The sequence below is a fragment of the Pleurodeles waltl genome, chromosome 3_1, assembly GCF_031143425.1.
Source record: "Pleurodeles waltl isolate 20211129_DDA chromosome 3_1, aPleWal1.hap1.20221129, whole genome shotgun sequence".
In the NCBI taxonomy this organism is placed as follows: Eukaryota; Metazoa; Chordata; class Amphibia; order Caudata; family Salamandridae; genus Pleurodeles; species Pleurodeles waltl.
In genome coordinates this window covers 1,350,035,007-1,350,054,115 of record NC_090440.1, presented here as the reverse complement: position 1 = coordinate 1,350,054,115, position 19,109 = coordinate 1,350,035,007, and the positions used below count along the sequence as shown (strand labels likewise).

General features: G+C 47.2%; 1 protein-coding gene across 2 annotated transcripts in view; it reads left to right on the top strand.

Annotated features, from left to right (window-relative positions):
• The window catches only part of MCAM (melanoma cell adhesion molecule), a 172,792-nt gene that overhangs the window by 144,020 nt on the left and 9,663 nt on the right, over window positions 1-19,109 (top strand). For both annotated transcript variants that reach the window (XM_069224843.1, XM_069224844.1), the window contains exons 13-15: window positions 814-876; window positions 1,750-1,891; window positions 8,200-8,317. In XM_069224843.1, the coding sequence (XP_069080944.1) occupies window positions 814-876; window positions 1,750-1,891; window positions 8,200-8,317 (323 nt within the window). The remainder of the gene's footprint in view (window positions 1-813; window positions 877-1,749; window positions 1,892-8,199; window positions 8,318-19,109) is intronic.

Sequence of the window (19,109 nt, the reverse complement as noted above, 5' to 3'; positions counted from 1 at the left end):
TGACAGTAGTGAACAGACTTCCAGCTGAATAAGGTACTACTTTAAGTGCTTAAGTGGTGCAGTAGGTGATGAAGTGGCACTTGCAAGTTTAGCATTCCCAAAATCCACTCTGTAGATAACTGGAGCATCCACTGCTGTCCAGTCTTCATTTTGGTCTCAAATTATTTGGCGTCTGGTTTTAGAAATGCACAAAGATAAAAACGTGCTGACTTTGCCACCTTGTTCATGTGTATGATAAGGCAGACAGTACGATCCAGAGTGAGCCCGAGAACAATTATGGCAGAAAATGCATTCCACCTAGTTTTCCTGTGGGACTACATGGGAGTCTAATTTATGTAGGGAAGGCAGAAAGGATTCCATCTTCCTGGATGTGTGTCTGACCGTATGAACAGTAGGGAGAGGCGTGTGTAGCAATGTGCATTGTGAGCTCTTGTATTACACACTGTTTGTTGGTTCATTTCATATTGGTTTGTGCTCATGAGTTTCCTATTATTTGTATTTGTTTTTGTTGGAGGTAGGTTCTCGTTGTGAACGAGTTTTCTGTTGGTTTGCAATCGTGCCCTTAATAGTTTGATATTCTGTATCTTTGAGTATTTGTTTCTTTTGTATTTATTTCATGTGGAGTTAATCCTATGTGACTGTTACAGCTTGTCTTTGCACATTTTGTAGAGTAATGTGGTATTTTGTTGTCGAGTTTGTCATGTTTTTCGTTTCTGTCCATTCAGTCTAGGTAAGTTGTTTTTTCATGCGTCCTACAAAGAGGGCATATCTTTCTGTCCATACACCTACAGTATGTTTCTTTTGTTCCCATAGGGGTTGTTTTTTTAACAACAACAACACCAACAATCGACACTTCTCCCACTGCTACTTATACAGGTAAGAGCCCAAGCTTCAGCCAGCACCTCAGGAATCATGCAGGCAAACACCTGCTCACTGGCTTCGAAATGCTGCAGGAGGATGGGGAGTGGGAATATTGTTTGATACCTGTAATGGGTATTGGTGGAGACGTGGGGAAGAATATGTTTTCCCATCTCATTTATTCCTCTTTCGACTTTCGTTTTATCTGTACATTTTAGAGGAAAGCATCCGGAAAGGTGAGTACAGCATCTTGCACAGCTGTCGCCCTACCCCAGTGCTGTTTCCCCTCAACAAGCCCAAATCCCAAATGCTTCTACCCTCTCAGCTGCTCACACCCACCTCATCTGTCCTGCTACTGCCAAAGACCAGCAGCTTTTAAATTCACTGGGGCTGATTTCATAAAAACAGGAAGTGGTATATGTGAAAAACAAAGTGTGTGATTTTCCCATATGCATAGCTGTAGGCTACAAATATTTGGGTAAGAAAAAATCCCGAACTATGCATGCGATAGTTACTGATGTCATAGTAGGTTAAATATGCAAGTGTTTGGTAACCATTTACATAATTGTAGCCTCTTTCTCTCTCTAGTACACCCTTGTTCAATAAAAAAAAAAAACATCTAGAAGAAGAAAATGGTGGATCCATTCATTCGTGAACAGGATAATTAAGAGTTCTGCCCTCCCTAATAAGCACCAGTGGCATCCCTATGCCAAGTCTGTTTTCACCCTCTAGGCCTGTACCAATCACATCACATAGATTCACTAGTAACCCATCACCATGCAAAGGCAGTCAACTTAAGGTGATGTTTGCGAAAGCCTCTGATCAGTTGCCCGCTGCTCATGTTTATCTTTACGGTTGTGAGGTGCTGACATCTATCCATGTATTTTGCAGAGCTGAAGAAGTCGGAAAGTAGGGGCGTACTTATCGTAGTGATCATTGTCTGCATCTTGCTGCTCGCCATCCTTGGCGCCGTCCTCTATTTCCTCTACAAGAAAGGCAAGATAGCCTGCGGCCGCTCTGGAAAACAAAACATGTGAGTACAACCTGGGGAAAATGGCAGACAACTACGGTTCACCCTTCAGGTGAACAGATGGCCACGGCCCAGCCAGCAGCATTCAGTACTGGGACTTGAAGCGGGTGCTGTGTGATGTCCCTATATTCATTGCCTCCTGTTGGGACTGGAAACATTTACATGTCCATTAAGCTTCATCTCATCCCTCCTTACACTAGCCCCGCTAAAACTTCACCTTTTGAACAGAATCTCCTGCTGAGATAAGCTTCTCTGCAAGTACAGTGAGTTCCACCTCACCCGGCAGTCCGCCTTTCCAACAGCACCTCTTAATGAAATTAGTAGTGATCGCAGGTGCATTAAGCAGCTAGTCACCCAACACACCATTCCCATAGTTGCCCAGGGCGTGGAAGGTAAGGGACCCTGAGCTCCCTTGGACCCAACTGACTGCCACCCCAACAGTCCTTCCTGCTGGAAGAAGTTAGGACTGGAGGTGTAGTAAGCTTCCATATGCCAGCACACTTCCATTGACAGCACCACCTTTGGCCAAGACATCAGATGTTGTGAGTTTCCCAAAAGCAGCAAACTCCCAGTTCTAACCACACCTACTTCTTAGAGGTGCTGAGAAATCCCAACACTGGACTCTGGCTGGTGCCTGTGCTAGGAAGCAGTAAGTGTAGGTTTACATATTCTGTAACTTCCATACACACAGTGTGAAAAAGTGGATTATTAGTTGGGGTGGTTGTGAGACCCCTCCAAATATTAATATAACTTTTCTGTATCAGGTCCAGTTAGGTTACTTTAAGTTAAATGTTAGCCCAGCCCTGGGTAGCTGTGACACAGAGCAGTCAGGCTTAACTTAAAGGAAACAAGTGTAAAGCTTATCAGTACCAAAACAGTTAATACGTCGGAAACACAACACAATAAAAATGAACAAATAGACACTAAAATGACAAAAATAGTATCAGAGGAATTGGAGATATGATTACTAGACGTTTTAGCGTTTTCAGGCACCAAAAATCTCAAAGCACCAACTACGGGTGCCAGGTGGCACTAGGCTGGGTCGGTCACTAACGTGATGGATATCCTTGGCCGTTTTACAAGTGCCATTGGATATAACGCATTTGTGATATGGCAGGCGGGATCACCGTGACATCTGACAGAGGAACCTGTCTGCTGAAATCTAAATAAGGCCCTTGGGGGCATATTTATGAGAGACTTCCACCGCCAGAGCATCACTTTTTTTTTAATGCTCCGGTGGCGCTAGCTTCTCAACCATATCTATGTGGCCACGCAAAGCCACTTTGCATGGCTTCCTAGATATGGAATACAAGGCAGCGCAAGTCGATGGGTTTCCTAAGTGTGCGCCAAGGAGGCGTTCAATGGGCGTTGTAGTGGATTTTCCCATGCAACACCTATGGATTTTGACACTACCCCAGATTTACAAAATCATGTAAATCTGGGTCCGTGCCAAAAACGTATATGTCCCCAGAGCAAGCCTAACAAGGAGAAATATTTTCATTTCTCCTCGTGTTTTCCTCTTTCCATGTGTGCTGCATTCTGCAGCATTCATTGAAAGATAAAAACACATTCTGCAGCGCACACAGAAAGTCTGTATTGTTTTTGTGCTAGACGATTTCCCTTCCTTCACAAAAACAATCCTGCGTGCAACTCAAGCAGCCTTGCACATGGTGCAAGGATGCCTGCACGGTGCAAGGGTTCCTGCATTTGTGGTAGGCAGCCAGTTGTACACTACCGCAAGGGGAAAGGACAGAAATGCACCATATTTCATAAATACAATGCATTCCTTCCATTTCACATTGGCGTAGGGTAATGCAGAAAGAAGACTTGCGGCACTGTCCTACACCAATTCCCCTTAGATTTATTCTGTATTCTTGAGGAATTTTCTCGACAGTTGAGCAGGCTGCTAGCTGGATCCGATGGAGAGCTAGGTGACTGTGGAGTGCTGCTCGCCAATGATCACGATTAAGCCCTCCACATTCTGGCTCAGAAACTTTTCTAGAAGTCTAGCTGCTTTCAGCGGGGTAAACCAATAATTGAATCTAACGGTGATGCAATATAGGTAGCTGCGTTTCAGCACCAGTGCATGGTAACCTCTGGCTTCTTTCTAAAAAAAGTTCAGAAATAATTTCTGCGTCACTACTTTTGCAGTCTTGAGGGGGAAAGATTACACTTTAACACTAGCCAAAGGTCCAGGCCCTTTTGGGCACCACTTGGTGAGTTAGGGCTCAGTTTCTCAGAAGCCACCAGCAGGACCCAAGGCAAATCTATGTGGAAATGATCAGCTGGGCCCTTCTTTGTTGAAGGCTTCTTGAAGCTTTTGTGTTCCTGGAGCTTAACAGGAGGCTAACCAACTAGCCCTTGGAATCCAGTCCTATGTTCTCCAGTCAAGTGGGAGCAGGTCCAGCCCTTGGGGTTTCTCTCCGCAGGTAAAACAGTAGGCTTAGTCCTCCCGAGATCCAGTCTTTTGGTTCAGCAAGTACAATCCTTCTTCTGCTTTCCACAGCTCCAGCAGGGTTCTTTAGAGGGTACCTAAGGGTGCCATTTTGATGCCAGTCTCCAGTATGTGGTCAGGGAGGACTGCCTAACTAATAGGAGTAAAATTCCCATGGGTAACTCAACCCACTCTTACTTGATTTATTTGTGGAGGGTGACACCAAACAATGCCACAGTGCATCTATCTGTCAAAATCCAAAATGTTAGAACCTTTCTTCTCTGGGTCAGATTTTAGGGCATACCCCCAAAGTGTGTCCAGCATAATGAGGAACTCCTGCTGCAAAATTAGTACACTGACAGGTTTCCCCTCCTCTAGGATTGGTGCCACTCTAGCTTTTAAGACAATGACAAAGGCAGGCCTAGATGTGGATTACATCTGCCAGTGGCAGGGCCTGTCTGTTTGAAGCATGTACGGTTGGTGGGCACATCCCTCAGGCCATCATGTCATGAGGAGGTCACACATCCTTCTAGCTGATGCCCTTTGTTCCCTTTCCTGGGAGCAATTCACCCCTTCCAGCAGGCTGCCAGATGACAGTTGGGGATTATCTCAGAAAGGGTTACTAGAAGCTTTAAGCAGGGATATGCCAACATTCTAAAAGTGGCATTTTCAAAATAGAAATTAAAAATCGAACTTTATCATCAGATGGGATTTTAAATTCCTATTAATTTGAGTCTTTGAATCATGGTTCTAGCTAGACCCAAACTGAATTTGCACATTATAAGATGTTATAATGCAGCCCAGTGGTTTTCTATGAGCAAGCCACACTTGTCACAGTGAAAACACCTTTTGAGATTTTTCACTGCTAGGACATGTAACACTTAATACACATGTCCTGCTTTTGAAATACAATGCACCCTGCCCTATGGACCCTTAGGACCTACTTTAGGGGTGACATATAAGTATTAATAAGCATTGGCAAAGCCAATAGGTTGCATCTATGCAAGAGCTTTTAGCTTTGTCATTATGTTCTAGCCATGTTGAACACCAGTGTGGCTGCTATTCGGCATGGCTAAAAGGTAGAGGGGTAAAGAAGAGTGGAATAGAGTGGAGTGTTACGGAGTGGCGAAGAGTAGGGTTGAGTGGAGTGAAGTGGAGTCTCAGAGTGTAGTGGTGTAGAGTATTGTGGAGGGAGTAGAATGACGTAGAGTGGAAGGGTGCAGAGTATAGTAGTTGAGTGGAAGGGTTTAGAGTGGAGTAGAATTGAGTGGCGTACAGTGGAGACGTTTCTGAGTGGATTCGAGTGTTGTAGAGTGGAGTGGCATAGAGTGTCATGAAGTAGTGTAGGGCAGAGTGGAGTGGCATAGAGGGTGTTGCATAGAGTGAAGTAATGTTTTGCAGTGTAGAGTGACACAGCTTAGTATATTGTCATATGGAATGGCACAGAGTGGAGTAGTGTAGGGGAGTAGAAGGGCATACAGTGGACTAGAGTATTGTAGAGTGGAGTGGTGTGGCATAGGGTAGAGTGGAGCAGTGGAGTAGTGTGTCGTAGAATAGAGTGGAGTAAAGAGTATGGGCTTGTGTAGAGGGAGTTACATACAGCATCGTGGAGCACCGTCATTGAGTGGCATAAAGTGGGGAATAGTGTTGTGTAGGGGCACAGAATGCAGTAGAGTGGAGTAGATTTTAATTGAGTTGAGCATCATAGAGTGGAGCATCTTGGAGTGCAGTGTTGGAGAGTGGAGTGTCAGAGAGTGGACTTGAGTGGAGCAGCTTAGAGTAAAGTGATGCAGAGTAGATTGGCTTTGAGTGCATTGGTTTTGGGTAAAGTGGTGTATAGTCCATTGAAGCAGTGATGTAGACTAAAGTGGTGCACAGTAGATTGCAGTGGTGTGGAGGGCAGTGGCATACAGTGCAGTGGAATAGAGTAAATTGCTTCAGAGTAGAATGGCACAGAGTGGAGTAATGCAGAGGTGTAGATTGGCATAGAGTGCAGTGGCATGGAGTAGAGTGGTGTAGGGTGCAGTGTTGTGGAGTGGTGTGGTGCAGAATATATTACATTACAGTGGCGTAGAGTGCAGTGGTGCAGAATACAGTGGTGCAGTGGCAAAGAGTGCACTAGAGCAAATTAGGGTGGGGTAGAGTGACTGGCATAGAGTATAGTGGTGTAGAGTAGAGAGGCACAGAGTGATGTGGCCTAGAGTGGAGTGGCATAGAGTGGAATGGTGCAGAATGGCTGAATGCAGTGGTATAGAGCAGATTGTTTCAGAGTAGAGTGAAGGGACGAAGAGTGTAGTGGCATACAGTGGAGTGCTGTAAGGTGCAGTGTACAGAGTTGACAATAGATTAGAGTGGATTGGCGTACAGTGCAGTGACAAAAAGTGCAGTGGTGCATAGTAGAGTAGTGTGGGGTACAGTGTACTGACATAGACTAAGGTGGTGTAGAGTAGAGCAGTGTTGAGTAGAGAGGCCTTGAGTAGAAAAGTATAGAGCGGTGTGGCACAGAGTAGAGAGTGCAGAGTGGAGTGTTGGTAAAGTAGAGTATGCATGACTTGTTAGCGCACTGCCAATACAGACACCTCATTTTCAATTGAAATGGCCATTACGTTTGCACCAACAAACAGTTTTACTGATGAAATATATACAGTGCACAAACAATAATGGATGGAAATGTCTTAACCTATTGTATTGATTTGTTTTGATCATATTAAAATATTTATTTCCACCACACTTCAGAATTAGATCAAATGTGTTTCATTTGTGATTCCATATTGTGAAATATCTGCACAGTTCATTACAGACCTTTTTAATTTTATGCTACAAAAATAAACTAAAAGTGTTCAGCACACACCAAGTAGCCAGATTGTCACATAAATACTCTAACTCTGAAGTCAGAGAAAGAAAAGTAAACACAAAACTCCTCTGACGTTTGACCTCTGTCTTTGAATGCACAGTAAATGTGACAAGATAAGAACATGATTTAAAGACCTGTTTACAGAAATTCTGTACTGGTGGAAGAATACAGTAAATAGAGTTTGGCAAGGGAAAGAATTAACTCAAGCTGGACATCCTAAACAAAATCGAACACAAGCAAATGTGAATTACAAGCCACAAACCCAATGGTAAGCAATGGGCAGAATCAATTCCTAGGGATGCTTTCCAAATGTCCCCAAGCTGTTATTAGCATACCAGACAGCTGAGCTGACTGGTAGGATTTGACCGGAAAAGGACATTTTAGGTCTGCTGGAGGGATTATTGTGCTAGGTTGAATTTGGATTTTTAAAACTGCCATGTTAGGCTGCAGTGGCAGGCCTAGATTTATTTTTCATTTTGTCTCTGTAGTAGAGGTATAATCAGTGCTGCAGTCCACTAGAGACAGTTAACTTACAGGCCCTGGATAGACACTGTGCCATATACTAGAGACTTACAAGTGAGTTAAATATGCCAATCAGCTGTAAGCCAATTGCACATATGCTTTAGGGATCAGAGCACATACACTGGGCACTGGACGCCAGCGCCCCAGTGCTCAGAGTCTGTAAACCACCACTAAATCTAGCAAAAAGTACCGGCAAAAATTGTGGGTGATGCTGCAGAAAAGGTATTTCCTCATACAGAGTACTACATCATCACTCTTTATGGAACCATCTGCAGATATCCAGGGTTTTTCAGCGCAGCCATTGGCTGAATATAGATGTGGATGAGTGTGCTAGACAGTCCCCATTATTGAGGCACACTTAATACTTTAATGTTTTGTTTCTGTAAGTTTTACAAAGCAATGCCCCTTAAAGTAGCAGCCAACTGCTATGAAGATCGTTTTTTTGCCGCCTCAAGTACCTCAAAAACACATAATTAAACTGAGTTTTCATGTGCCCCATAGAACAAATCCAGATGACCAGAAAGACAATATTGTAGTGGAAATGAAAACAGACAGACTGCCTGAGGAGGCAGAGCTTCTTCAAGGATCCAATGGAGAGAAAAGGCCCTCAAGTGACATGGTAAGTGGGGTACCTGGTGTTACCATTACATGTGATTGACTCTGCCTCATGGCACCAATTATTTTACAGGTAACTAGAAAATCTGGTAGGAATCCATGTCACATAGTATTTCAGTAAGGGAAGGAAGAGGGGACATTTTTGTATATGTTACAATTTCCTTGACAGTGTTCTTCCTTGGTTTGATCAATGCTGCATAATTGACATGACATAAAAGCACTTGCTCCATCTGAGTGATAGTAACAGTAATTGCCTATTTTTGATGGCAGCACACCTGGTAAGTACCTGCTTGTATTTTGCGGTGGATCCATTTTTAGTGCCTATTTGAATACAGATATTCCTGGATACTTTCTTAACAGTCAGAAATTAATTTGTTAGCTTCAGCTTGCTTGGCGCCATTATTATGTTGTCTTAGTGGATTTTCTATCTGGGCACCCTTTCATGTAGATCTGAGAATATCATTAATCAAGCATGAAGCCCATTGTTTCATAGTGCATCTTGTTTTGTTGGTTCCGCTTGTGCATTGGTACTAGGGAAAGTCTTTGTTTGGGGATTATTGGGGCTGCCCCATAACAAAAGGACCATAATTAGTGTTAAAGAAGATTCTGGGAGACCTCTGTCGGTTTGTCACAAAATGAGGGTCAGGGCTGGTGTTACAGATTTCATAGTCATGAGGAATGTCTTATGTTTGTGCAGTAAAGTTAGATCGAACAAAGCTTCTAATGCCTTTTCCTTGATATGATCCTTAAAAGATAATAAGGAGTCATGAGAAAGCTCAAGGAGTTTCTGGATGAAGTAAGAAGCTAGAATCCAGCTACATCCATACTATCTGTTTATCCATAACCTCTGTTTATGAGGACAAAAACAGTCTTTGCTAAGTTTTAGATATGTCATACGCATCTAAGTTTGAATAAGGTCCAAGCTCCGAGTTTAAAGACGCAATTAGCTGATGACGTTTTAAGGTGGTGTTGGGTGTTTTCAGCATGTTGGTGGATATAGGAATGTTTTGTTGGGTAAGAAGTACTCCCACTTGTCCCATGTGCAGTATAAACATAATGGGTGCAAGAATAGTGGAACTCCAAATGAGACAAAGATTGATGGGGATCTGAAGGCTTCCATCTGTACAAATTGATGTCTACCAGCGAGGTACGGGGTGAACCAATTCAAATACATCTTTGGAAAATATTTGCTGAAATACATAGGAACAATCTCCAGCATTAAGATATTTGGCAGTATTTTTGGCAGCACAAAAGGCGGATCACGCAAGTACAATTGTTTATTTACTTTGCTAATAAATTGTCTACAAAAAAAGAATTTACTGTCCGCAAAAAATAATTTACAGTATCTTTTCCTAGCAAAATAAAGGATATCAAAATTCAGTCTTGCGACTGAAAGTAAAAAAAAAATCCTGAACAACTGTAGTCGCTAGGTTTAGAGTGCGATGTTCTCAGTTCACTGACATTGACAAAAAACTCACAATGACCCATTTTCAGACTGTTTAGTGCCCACCACTGGAAACAAACCTGGAGAAAGAATGTGTAATGTTTGTGAACTAGAGCATATTAAACTATAATGAGGGTTATATCAGAATCATTCCTACAAAGAATATATTTGTAGTTTTCACATTCTTTTTGCTGCAGGATTTGGAAAAAGTGCTCTATTCTCTGCCCCAAGTGCCACTTGGCAGATCCATGGATTACACACATATGGCCAAAGGGCCACCCTAGCGTGCGGCTTCTCCTCGTTCTATTCTGAATAAATTCAAACAGCAGAGAGAGAAATGCTATATAGTCCTTGCAGTGGCTGTGGAGTCAGGACCAATGGTCTTCTTTAGAGTTTGGCAGACAGGATAATCCATCGAAATATGGCAGCTATTTGTCTACCATATTATAATAGGCATAAGCTATAATGTACCTGTAATATAGAGGACCACACATCTGCATGTTTGTGATGGAGTATCCCATCTGCCAAACTCCAAAAAAGACCTTAGGTTTTTGACATTTGCCAGAACCATGGCACGACGACCCAACTTGGAGCAGAACACTTGTACCTTTTCATCTTAGAAAAAGGCACTTAGCCCAGGTCAAAAAATGATTGGGCCTATATTTTTATTTACAAAGGGCTGAATGTACAAAAAACAAAAATGTCAGAAAACAATGTGCCGCATTTGCATCATCAGCTTTGAAGCATAAGACTGATTTGGTCTACCCAATACTGAAAAAAACACCTTATGTCAAAACAGTATAAAAGCCAGTAATGAAAAAAGTGTTCAAAGATTTGAAACTCGCCTCTGAGAGGAATGCTGCAAGTGGTCATATAAACTCCCTGCATCCTGAATATCATTCTGTGTCATATATCTTCTGTTGAGTTATGAACAAGCATTGGCAAAGCCAATACATACTTTGCATGACACAACATTCACGGTTTTCATCATGCTTGCACTCATATGTGTGGCAGCTATCTTGTAATGGTTCACGTTTGCTTTAGGAAAAATCATCCCATGATAACCACTTTGCACACAAATGCTTCCATACACGGGCCGGCTATCTTATAATACATGAAAAACTATTTTAAAATGGCCATCCACATGAGGGGCCCGAGGTGGCAAATGGGCCCTGAGAGAGGGGGTAATTTTTTTTTTTTTTTAAATGCGGAGGTAAAAAAGGAGTGAACATCAATACGAGACACAGCGGGATGAGAGAAAATAGTCCCTCGTGCACTGCAGTGCACAGTTTGACATCAGCAGTGGAAGGATACAGTCAAAACATGGTAAGCCCATGCCAACCAACCATGAGCAAGAGGCACATAGCCCATGCTATGTGTTTATTTGATATAATAATATGTCTGCTGCCATCAGATAGCTAAAACTGTAAGTAAGACCTAACAATGACTGTGTGTTCCATGCCAAGCAGACACTAAACCCATGTTTACAAAAAATGACAATAGCATTCAAAAGGGCAGGGTCACAGCTAAATAAAAATAGCCAGATAATGGTTTTAGAATAGGTAGACACCCCAGAAATACAAGTACAAACCTCTTTAGTTTATCCTCATTGTGAATTAAATGAAACATGACAAGCAGCCTCATTACTCCAGTGAAGAATATGATGTAGAGGGGGCGTGGCTACGAAGCCGAAGATGGCGCACGCCTGATCCGTCTGCTCCGGAGGTGCCAAAACTTCTTCTGTTATCCTGGGCCGCCCCCGGGGCAAACTGTCAAGGAGCCGGAGCGGAGACCCGCGTGGGGGATCAGAACACCGGCGGAGCCCGGAGCGACCCGCCCGATCGCGTCGGAGGCGTGCTGCGAGCCTCCAGGCCAGGGGCCTGTCTCCGCGCTGGTGCCGGGAGTCAGGGTGAGCGAGTGAGCAGGCGCGCGGCTGGGTATGCGACCGCGCGCCACTTGAGGAGGAGCCGGCAGACCGCGGCTGAGAAGGCGAGGCGGCCCCCCTCCTGCCCGGAGTCCACTGGTGAGCAGAGGGGCCCCCGCCGGGCCGATCGAGGAGCAGGCCGGGCCGGAATCCTCGCATTCCCGCGGCCGCGGGGAACGGAGTGACGACGGCCTGGGCTGCGAGCGGGCCCTCTGCCCCCTTCCTCCTGATTTAGAGGAAGCAAATAGGAGGCAGCTGGAAAGGGAACGTGCGTGGCCCTGAACCCCCGGGCCTAGCTGGGGGCCCGGCTGCTGGGAGACCTGCTGGGACACTGGGCCAGCACACGGAGCGGGGTGTCTAGCAGAGCCCGGGGGGCCCCTGAAGTAGTGGACGCTCACCTTGAGCGGCGGCACGCAATTGCGGGCTGGACCTGGCCCCTGGGGTGCCCCCCCTTGGAGGAGGAGAGTGCTGGGGGCACCGATCGGGCGTGACGGTTGGCTGATAGAGGAAACCCCCTGGCGAGTAACCAGGCCTGTGGTGACCCGCCGCGTGGGCGATGCAGTGGCCTTGAGGCGGAGGTCTGGCCCGACGGGCCCCGGGCTGGAGGACGTCTAGGACCGCCCAGCTGCCTCTGGCGAGAGGAGGATCCCAGGGTGACCCTGACGGGGGCACGCCCCTTGAGGAGCCGAATATCAGCGGACGACTACTGGCCCGCGGGTAAGGCACAGCGATGCGGCGCTTTACGGTTCCTTGTTAGAGGTGGATGGACTGCCTGGTGGGGCTCGCCTGCCGAAGCGCGGTGGGAGCGGCCCGCGGTTCCCCAGGCGGTGGTCCCCCACGAGAGTGGTCCGTAGTGGGCGCCTTGGTTGTCTGGACCGGTCCGACTCCTGAAGCGGCGACTACCATGACCGGTCCGGTGATGTTCCTTTTGCCCAAGTGCAACGTGCCCTCAGTCCACCGAGATCCAGGGCGAGGAGGCACGGGTCCCCGGTGCTGCGAGGATCCTGCATGGGAGCCTCTGTGGGCCTTGAATTGTGCTGGAGACGGAAGCTCTAGGAGGAGGAACCCCTGAACTGGTACACTGGAGTCTGATTCGTCCCCTGGGAGAACGATCACCTGTGCACTCAATGTCCCCTAAGAACCGCCACAAGGCTAAAGCCATGGACAACACAGCGGCCCCCGGGCACAAAGGGGGGGGACGTACAGGATCCACCGCAGGTCAATGTGCAGGACACCCTAGACAGAATATTAGGTGCGATAGAAGACACTAAATTAACACTGCAACACGACATCAATCAGGTCGCATTTGAGCTGGGCCTCCTGAGGGCTGACCACCACAAATTATCAGACAGAGTCTAAGAGACAGAAACCACACTGGCTGATATCGCACCTAAACAAAAAGACCTGCAGGCCGAAATGACGCATCTCAGAGATAGAGTGACACGACTAGAGCGAAGAGCAGAGGATGCAGAGGGGAGAAGCCGGCGGAATAACGTGCGAGTGGTGGGCCTCCCGGAGGGGGCCGAGGGATCAAATATGGTGGAATTCCTTGAAAAATGGTTGAGCACAGTGGTGGCGCCGGGCCGGCTGACCTCCTTCTATACCTTGGAAAGAGCACATCGCGTACCCTCGAGGCCCCTGGTGCCGGGCAGGCCCCCCCGAGTGGTAATCGCAAGATTACTACACTACAGAGACAGGGACATCTTGCTGCAAAGGGCAAGAGAAGAGGGCTCATTCAAAGTAGCAAATGGCGAAGTCATACTGTTACCGGATTTTACAGCAGAGGTACAGAGTAAGCATGCCTCATACATGGCAGTCAAAAGGGCCTTAAGGGACGAAGGTATACAATACTCGTTGCTGTACCCGGCTAGACTGAAAGTAATGCTAGACAGTAAAACAACATTCCTTTAATCCCCGGAGGAGGCATGGGAGTGGTTGGAAGCCCGTGGGGCCCAGACAGAGTGGCTCGGGAGGGGGAGCCCGCCTGGAGGCGGACCGCGTTGGCCCCCCAGGGGACAACGGGCCCGAAGCCGCACCCGCTTGACACCATCCCAGAACCAAAAAGAAAGTGTGCAGAAGAGCGGCACTAGAGGCAGCGGCCCGTATGAATGGAGAAGGGACCCCCCCGGAGGGCTCTGGAGGAGAATCGGACGAGACCGTGATATCATCGGCGGGAGGCTCGAGCAGCTCGGTGCAAGACCCAATAGTAACCCCACAGACTGCAGACGACCTTTGATGCCCAAAGGCTCACCGGACACCCCGGGGCAGGTGTAACTGGTGCACTAAAGGCCCCTCCGTGCAGGGCCGCCCCCCCACTGGAATCTCGCCCGTACAGGTGGACTGGCGAGAACTGCAACTAAAAGATGAAACAAGCTGCACTGTTGCACAGGTTTTTTGTTTTGTTTTTGGGCAGCCTACTGTTCGAGAGGCGCCCTGGGGAGGGGGAGTTGAGATAGGCAGTTACAAGTTAGGATGGCAAGGGGTGGAGAATGGTGGGGTAACAACAGTATTTCATTAAAGAGCAGGGGAGAGCTGATGGTAAGAGTAGTAAAGAGTAGCCAATATAAATCTAAAAATCACCAACATGACAGAATACAACTTCTTAACGTGGAATTAGGGGGATGGGGTCGCCGGCCAAACGACAAAAAGTTCTGGCTTACTTAAAAAGGAGGAATATACAGGTAGCAATGCTACAGGAGACCCACCCAGCGGCTGGTGAACCTGAGAGGTTGAGACGCAGATGGAGGGGGCGGGTGTTCGAAACAGAGTACTCAGCATACACAAGGGGAGTAATGATCTGGGTCCATGTTGGGGTTCCCCTAGAGATAGAAGCTTCCAACATAGACCGGGAGGGGAGGTTTGTGATCCTGGAGGGAAGTTTGTACGCACACCGATTGTCCTATGCTACATGTAGACCAGATTCCCTTCTTGACGAAACTGTCGAGCCACCTCACCCGCCAGAGGAGAGGGGAACTTTTGGTTGCAGGGGACTTTAATAGTATATTAGATGTAGACTTGGATAGGTCCACTCCCCCGCTGCTGGGGGGTGCAGTGTCAAGTAAGATAGCCTGGAAGCTTAGTGAATGGTTGAACTCCTGGGGGCTGGTGGATATCTGGTGGGAACAACACTTATATAACAGGGACTACTCATATTACTCGGGCCTTCACCGGCTCCACACCAGAATCGACAGGGTGGCGTGCACAGCAGACCTTGCACGCGGGATGGTCCACTCAGAATATCTGGGACGTACACTGTCCGACCATAACCCCCTACTGGTAACATGGATGGCGACAGAGACTAGGCCCCCCATTCCGGCCTGGAGATTGACCCCTACAGCACTAGAGGACCCAGCATACAGAAACACTCTGAGACAGCACCTGACTGACCATATTCAATCTAACAGTGGATCCACCACTTCTAGATCTACGGAATGGGAGGCCCTCAAAGTGGTGACAAGGGGTTTTTGCCTGGGACAATCGGCTGTACTTCGACGCACACTTGAAAGGAAACTGACCAAGCTAGAGAAGATAATACATGAGGGAGAACTGAATCAGGGGGCGGACACACTAGTAAATGAGAAATATAATCAGGCAAGGAGGGACCATTCCCAGATCGAAGAACAACTCAGATGCCACAACACACAAAAATACTTCGCCTCCTTACAATCTGAAGAGGGTAGGTCTGGGAAAATGCTAGCCTGGTTGGTGAGACCGGGTGGGGAGGGCGAGCCCATTACAAATGTGCTGGATAAGGAAGGGACATGCAGAAGTAGGCCAGGCCCTGTAAATGACGCATTCAAGGAATACTGTACCTTTCTATATGGGAAACCGGCTGAAATCAGCATGGAGGTCTTCGATAATTACTTACAACAGATACCTATAACGAGCCTGACGACCGAAGACAGGGATATGCTGGGGGGCCCAATGACGTTGGCGGAGGTCGGTGAAGCTATAGCGCAATTAGCCCCTGGGAAGACCCAGGGAACAGAGGGCCTGGCCTCCCCATAGAATTTTACAAAAAATTCGAGAAACAACTGGCCCCCCCAGCTGGTAGAGATGTATACAGAAGTGCTACGGAATGGGATAATGCTGTGCACCATGAGAGAGGCAATGGTGATCCCACTTCCCAAGACAAAATCCAGGCAGCCCTCGGTAACCGACTTCCGCCCCTTGTCAATGCTAAACAGTGATTTTAAAATACTAAGCAAGATCTTGGTCAACCGTCTACTCAACCATGTACCAACTCTGGTACATGGAGATCAGAATGGTTTCGTTCGGAATCGCAGCACCTCCTTGAACCTGAGATGTCTCTTTGCGGTCCTGAATATGCCTAGCGACGCGAGGCCCGCAGCGGGGGTGTTGCTCGCGGTGGACTTTGAGAAGGCGTTTGACTCGATCAGATGGGACTACCTGAGAGCAGTGATGCTCCGTATGGGAATGGGTGAAGGTTGGGTCAAATGGGTGGACCTACTATATGCATCACCGCTGGCAAGAGTGAGGACAGGTAAGACGGTGTCCGACACTTACCCAATTTACAGGGGAACCAGACAAGGTTGCCCATTGTCCCCACTGTTATTCGCCCTGGCCATCGAGCCGCTGGCGTCCCAGATGCGACAGGACGGCGTAGGTAGAGGAGTGGAATGGGGACACCAAGAGCACATCATCTCGCTATATGCTGATGATATACTTGTCTTCCTTAGGGACGGAGAGAAGGATCTCCCATGGGCGCTGGGAGTGCTGGAGAACTATGGGATTATATCAGGACTTTGCCTCAACCGTAGCAAGACACGCGTATTCCCTATGGCACCAGGCGGTGAACGCCCGACAACATGCCCTGGGGATATGATTTGGGCCCCACGAACCTTCAAGTACTTGGATATACAGGTGTTTCACGACAGGGCAGACTTGCACGAGAGTAACCTGGGCAGAGCACTACGATCCCTGAAGTCCTCGGTTGGGTTCTGGCGCTCGCTGAAACTAACAATAATGGCCAGAGTAGCATTATCCAAAATGGTCATGCTGCCTCAGCTTCTATACTACTTCGCTAATTTGCCCCTTCTGATACCAACAGCATGGTTTCGTGAACTGAACACCCTACTCAGGGAACTTATATGGGATGATGGTTGTAGACCCACCTCGCTCTCGATACTATGCAGACCAACTAACCAGGGGGGCCCAGGAGCGCCAGATTTTGAAGCCTACTACCTGGCATCCCAGCTGCAATGGGTAGCCGGATGGCTCACAGGTAAGGGTCAACTGGAGAGGTGTACCGCCCCAGTGGTGGAGGATATAAATCGGTTCATTGCGCGAATGACAAACAGGAAGCTCACTCCCCACATGCACAGCCTGATGACAAGAGTGGCGTCAGCATGTTGGAAGAGGTGTGCGAAAAGGGCTGGAGTTGGCCCCCCGTACTCCCTGGCCCTACCCTTGGAGGTAATTGCGATTGAGGCAGGAGGGTGGAACCTGGGAGGCACGAACCTCGGAACCTAGAGGAGAGCAGGAATAGAAACGGTGGGAGACCTGTTTCATGAGGGAGTGCTGAGATCTTTCGCTAACCTTGTTGATAATGGAGTCTCCCCGGGACAGTTCCTTCTGTTTCGTAAACTGGTACATATGCTGAAAACGCACTGGATTACGGTCAACGCAGAACCGGCCACCCACAGGGTGCTGCATCTCTTATTGACATCATGAGATGAGACCCATCTGATCTCTAAACTATATCGAGGTCAAGTGGAGGATGCACTAGACTCCCTGCAGCCACTGAGAGAGATGGGGAAGGATAGTCGGTAGGGAATTGTCCGATGCAGAGTGGAACAGAGTTCTGGCTTTTCCCTGGACCGTCGCTCGAAGCACAAATTTCGACCACATGGTATGGACCTGCCCGGAGATCCAGCTGTGATGGGGCAAGGTGATGTCTGACCTGTCAAGACTCCTTAATATGAACCTGATTCCGACCCCTGACATATGTCTGCTGGGATTTGGGGATGGGCTGCCTTGGGGAAGGGTGGAAATCCGCTTTCTGAATCTGGCCCTGGTGCTGTACAGGAGGCAGATCGCAAAGAACTGGAAGACACAGTTTCGTCCCCCCCCGGGTTAGGTGGAGACAAGACGTTACAACATGGGCCAGAGCCGAACTCCATGTCCTGAAGAGCGAGGAGGGGAGAGGACTGCGTCGCTACCCTATTGCACAGAAATGGGAAGTAGAAATGACAAGCTGGGACAATATAGTGAGAGTAGCGAACACAGACACAGACACACCAACAGAAGTGGAGACTGGGTAAACACTAGGAAGGAAGGGAAGTTACCACACCCCCAGGACATGATTAGGGAGGACATGATAAGGCCGAGATTGAATAAGAGGCGGTCATTAGTGGATAGAGCCCAGGACATTGAGTAACAGACAGGTTGGACACGGTAGACGCCCCACCCACCGGAAACCAGACAGGTTTATGAGTACTGACACCATACACACTGGAAAAACCAGGATGTGGTATCCCCCTGCGTAAGCAACTTCCACCCCTTACAACGCCATCATGTTCAAGTTTAAATTGATTAATGTTTGATACGAATTAAATGTGTTGTAAAATACCTAGAATAATACGACTCCGTTGCACCCAGCCAATGGGGCAACCCAAACGAGAAGCAGCGCCACTAATGTTCTGTTCCTACATAAGTTTAAAGTATAAAGGTTATTGGACAATGAAGTAGAACATCCAAACAATGTAGACAGTAGTGATATTAACACTTTTACTTATAAACATGATGCAAACGAGATGGTGCTGTAAACAAGATACTGTTTATTAAATAACAAAATGTTAATAAAAAAAAATTACAAAAAAAAAACAGCTTAATGTAATACATATAATAATCTCATTGCTGGTCGTGACAGACCTGTCTCAATGCTCTTCTGAGCACCAAGGTGCAAGGTGACTTCTTGTAATGTAATGTAATGTAATCTGGTTCTTGTATGCAGCGCTTCCATGACATTTGGTCGAGTTAGTGCTATATAAAAACAAAAAAAAGTAAAAAAATATATATATTTGTTTCCATTCTTCTCATCATGCTATCTCCCACCTACTCAGCTGACTCCTTCCTTTTGACCTGTAATTTCTCCTGCGTTGCTCACAGTATCCTGTGTCTGCCCATCAGCTCTCTCCTTTGATTCCCTCTGAACTTTCCTTCCCTTCAATTACTCTTTCGTTATACAATAGGAATGGGGAAAAGGTACCGGGAATGTGTATAGCACTGCACCAGGATAAGTGAGGCGTATGATTCGAAGTGGGGGTTTGCATCGTGGTTGCCTTCAGGGAGAAAGGGAGGCTAGTGTTGCCGTTGTCATGCTGTGTGTTCTGTGAGGGAGGGAAGCTTGCAAAGCTACTGCCCAAGCTATACTGATCCGGTTCTATGCGGCAGTGAGGTTTTGAT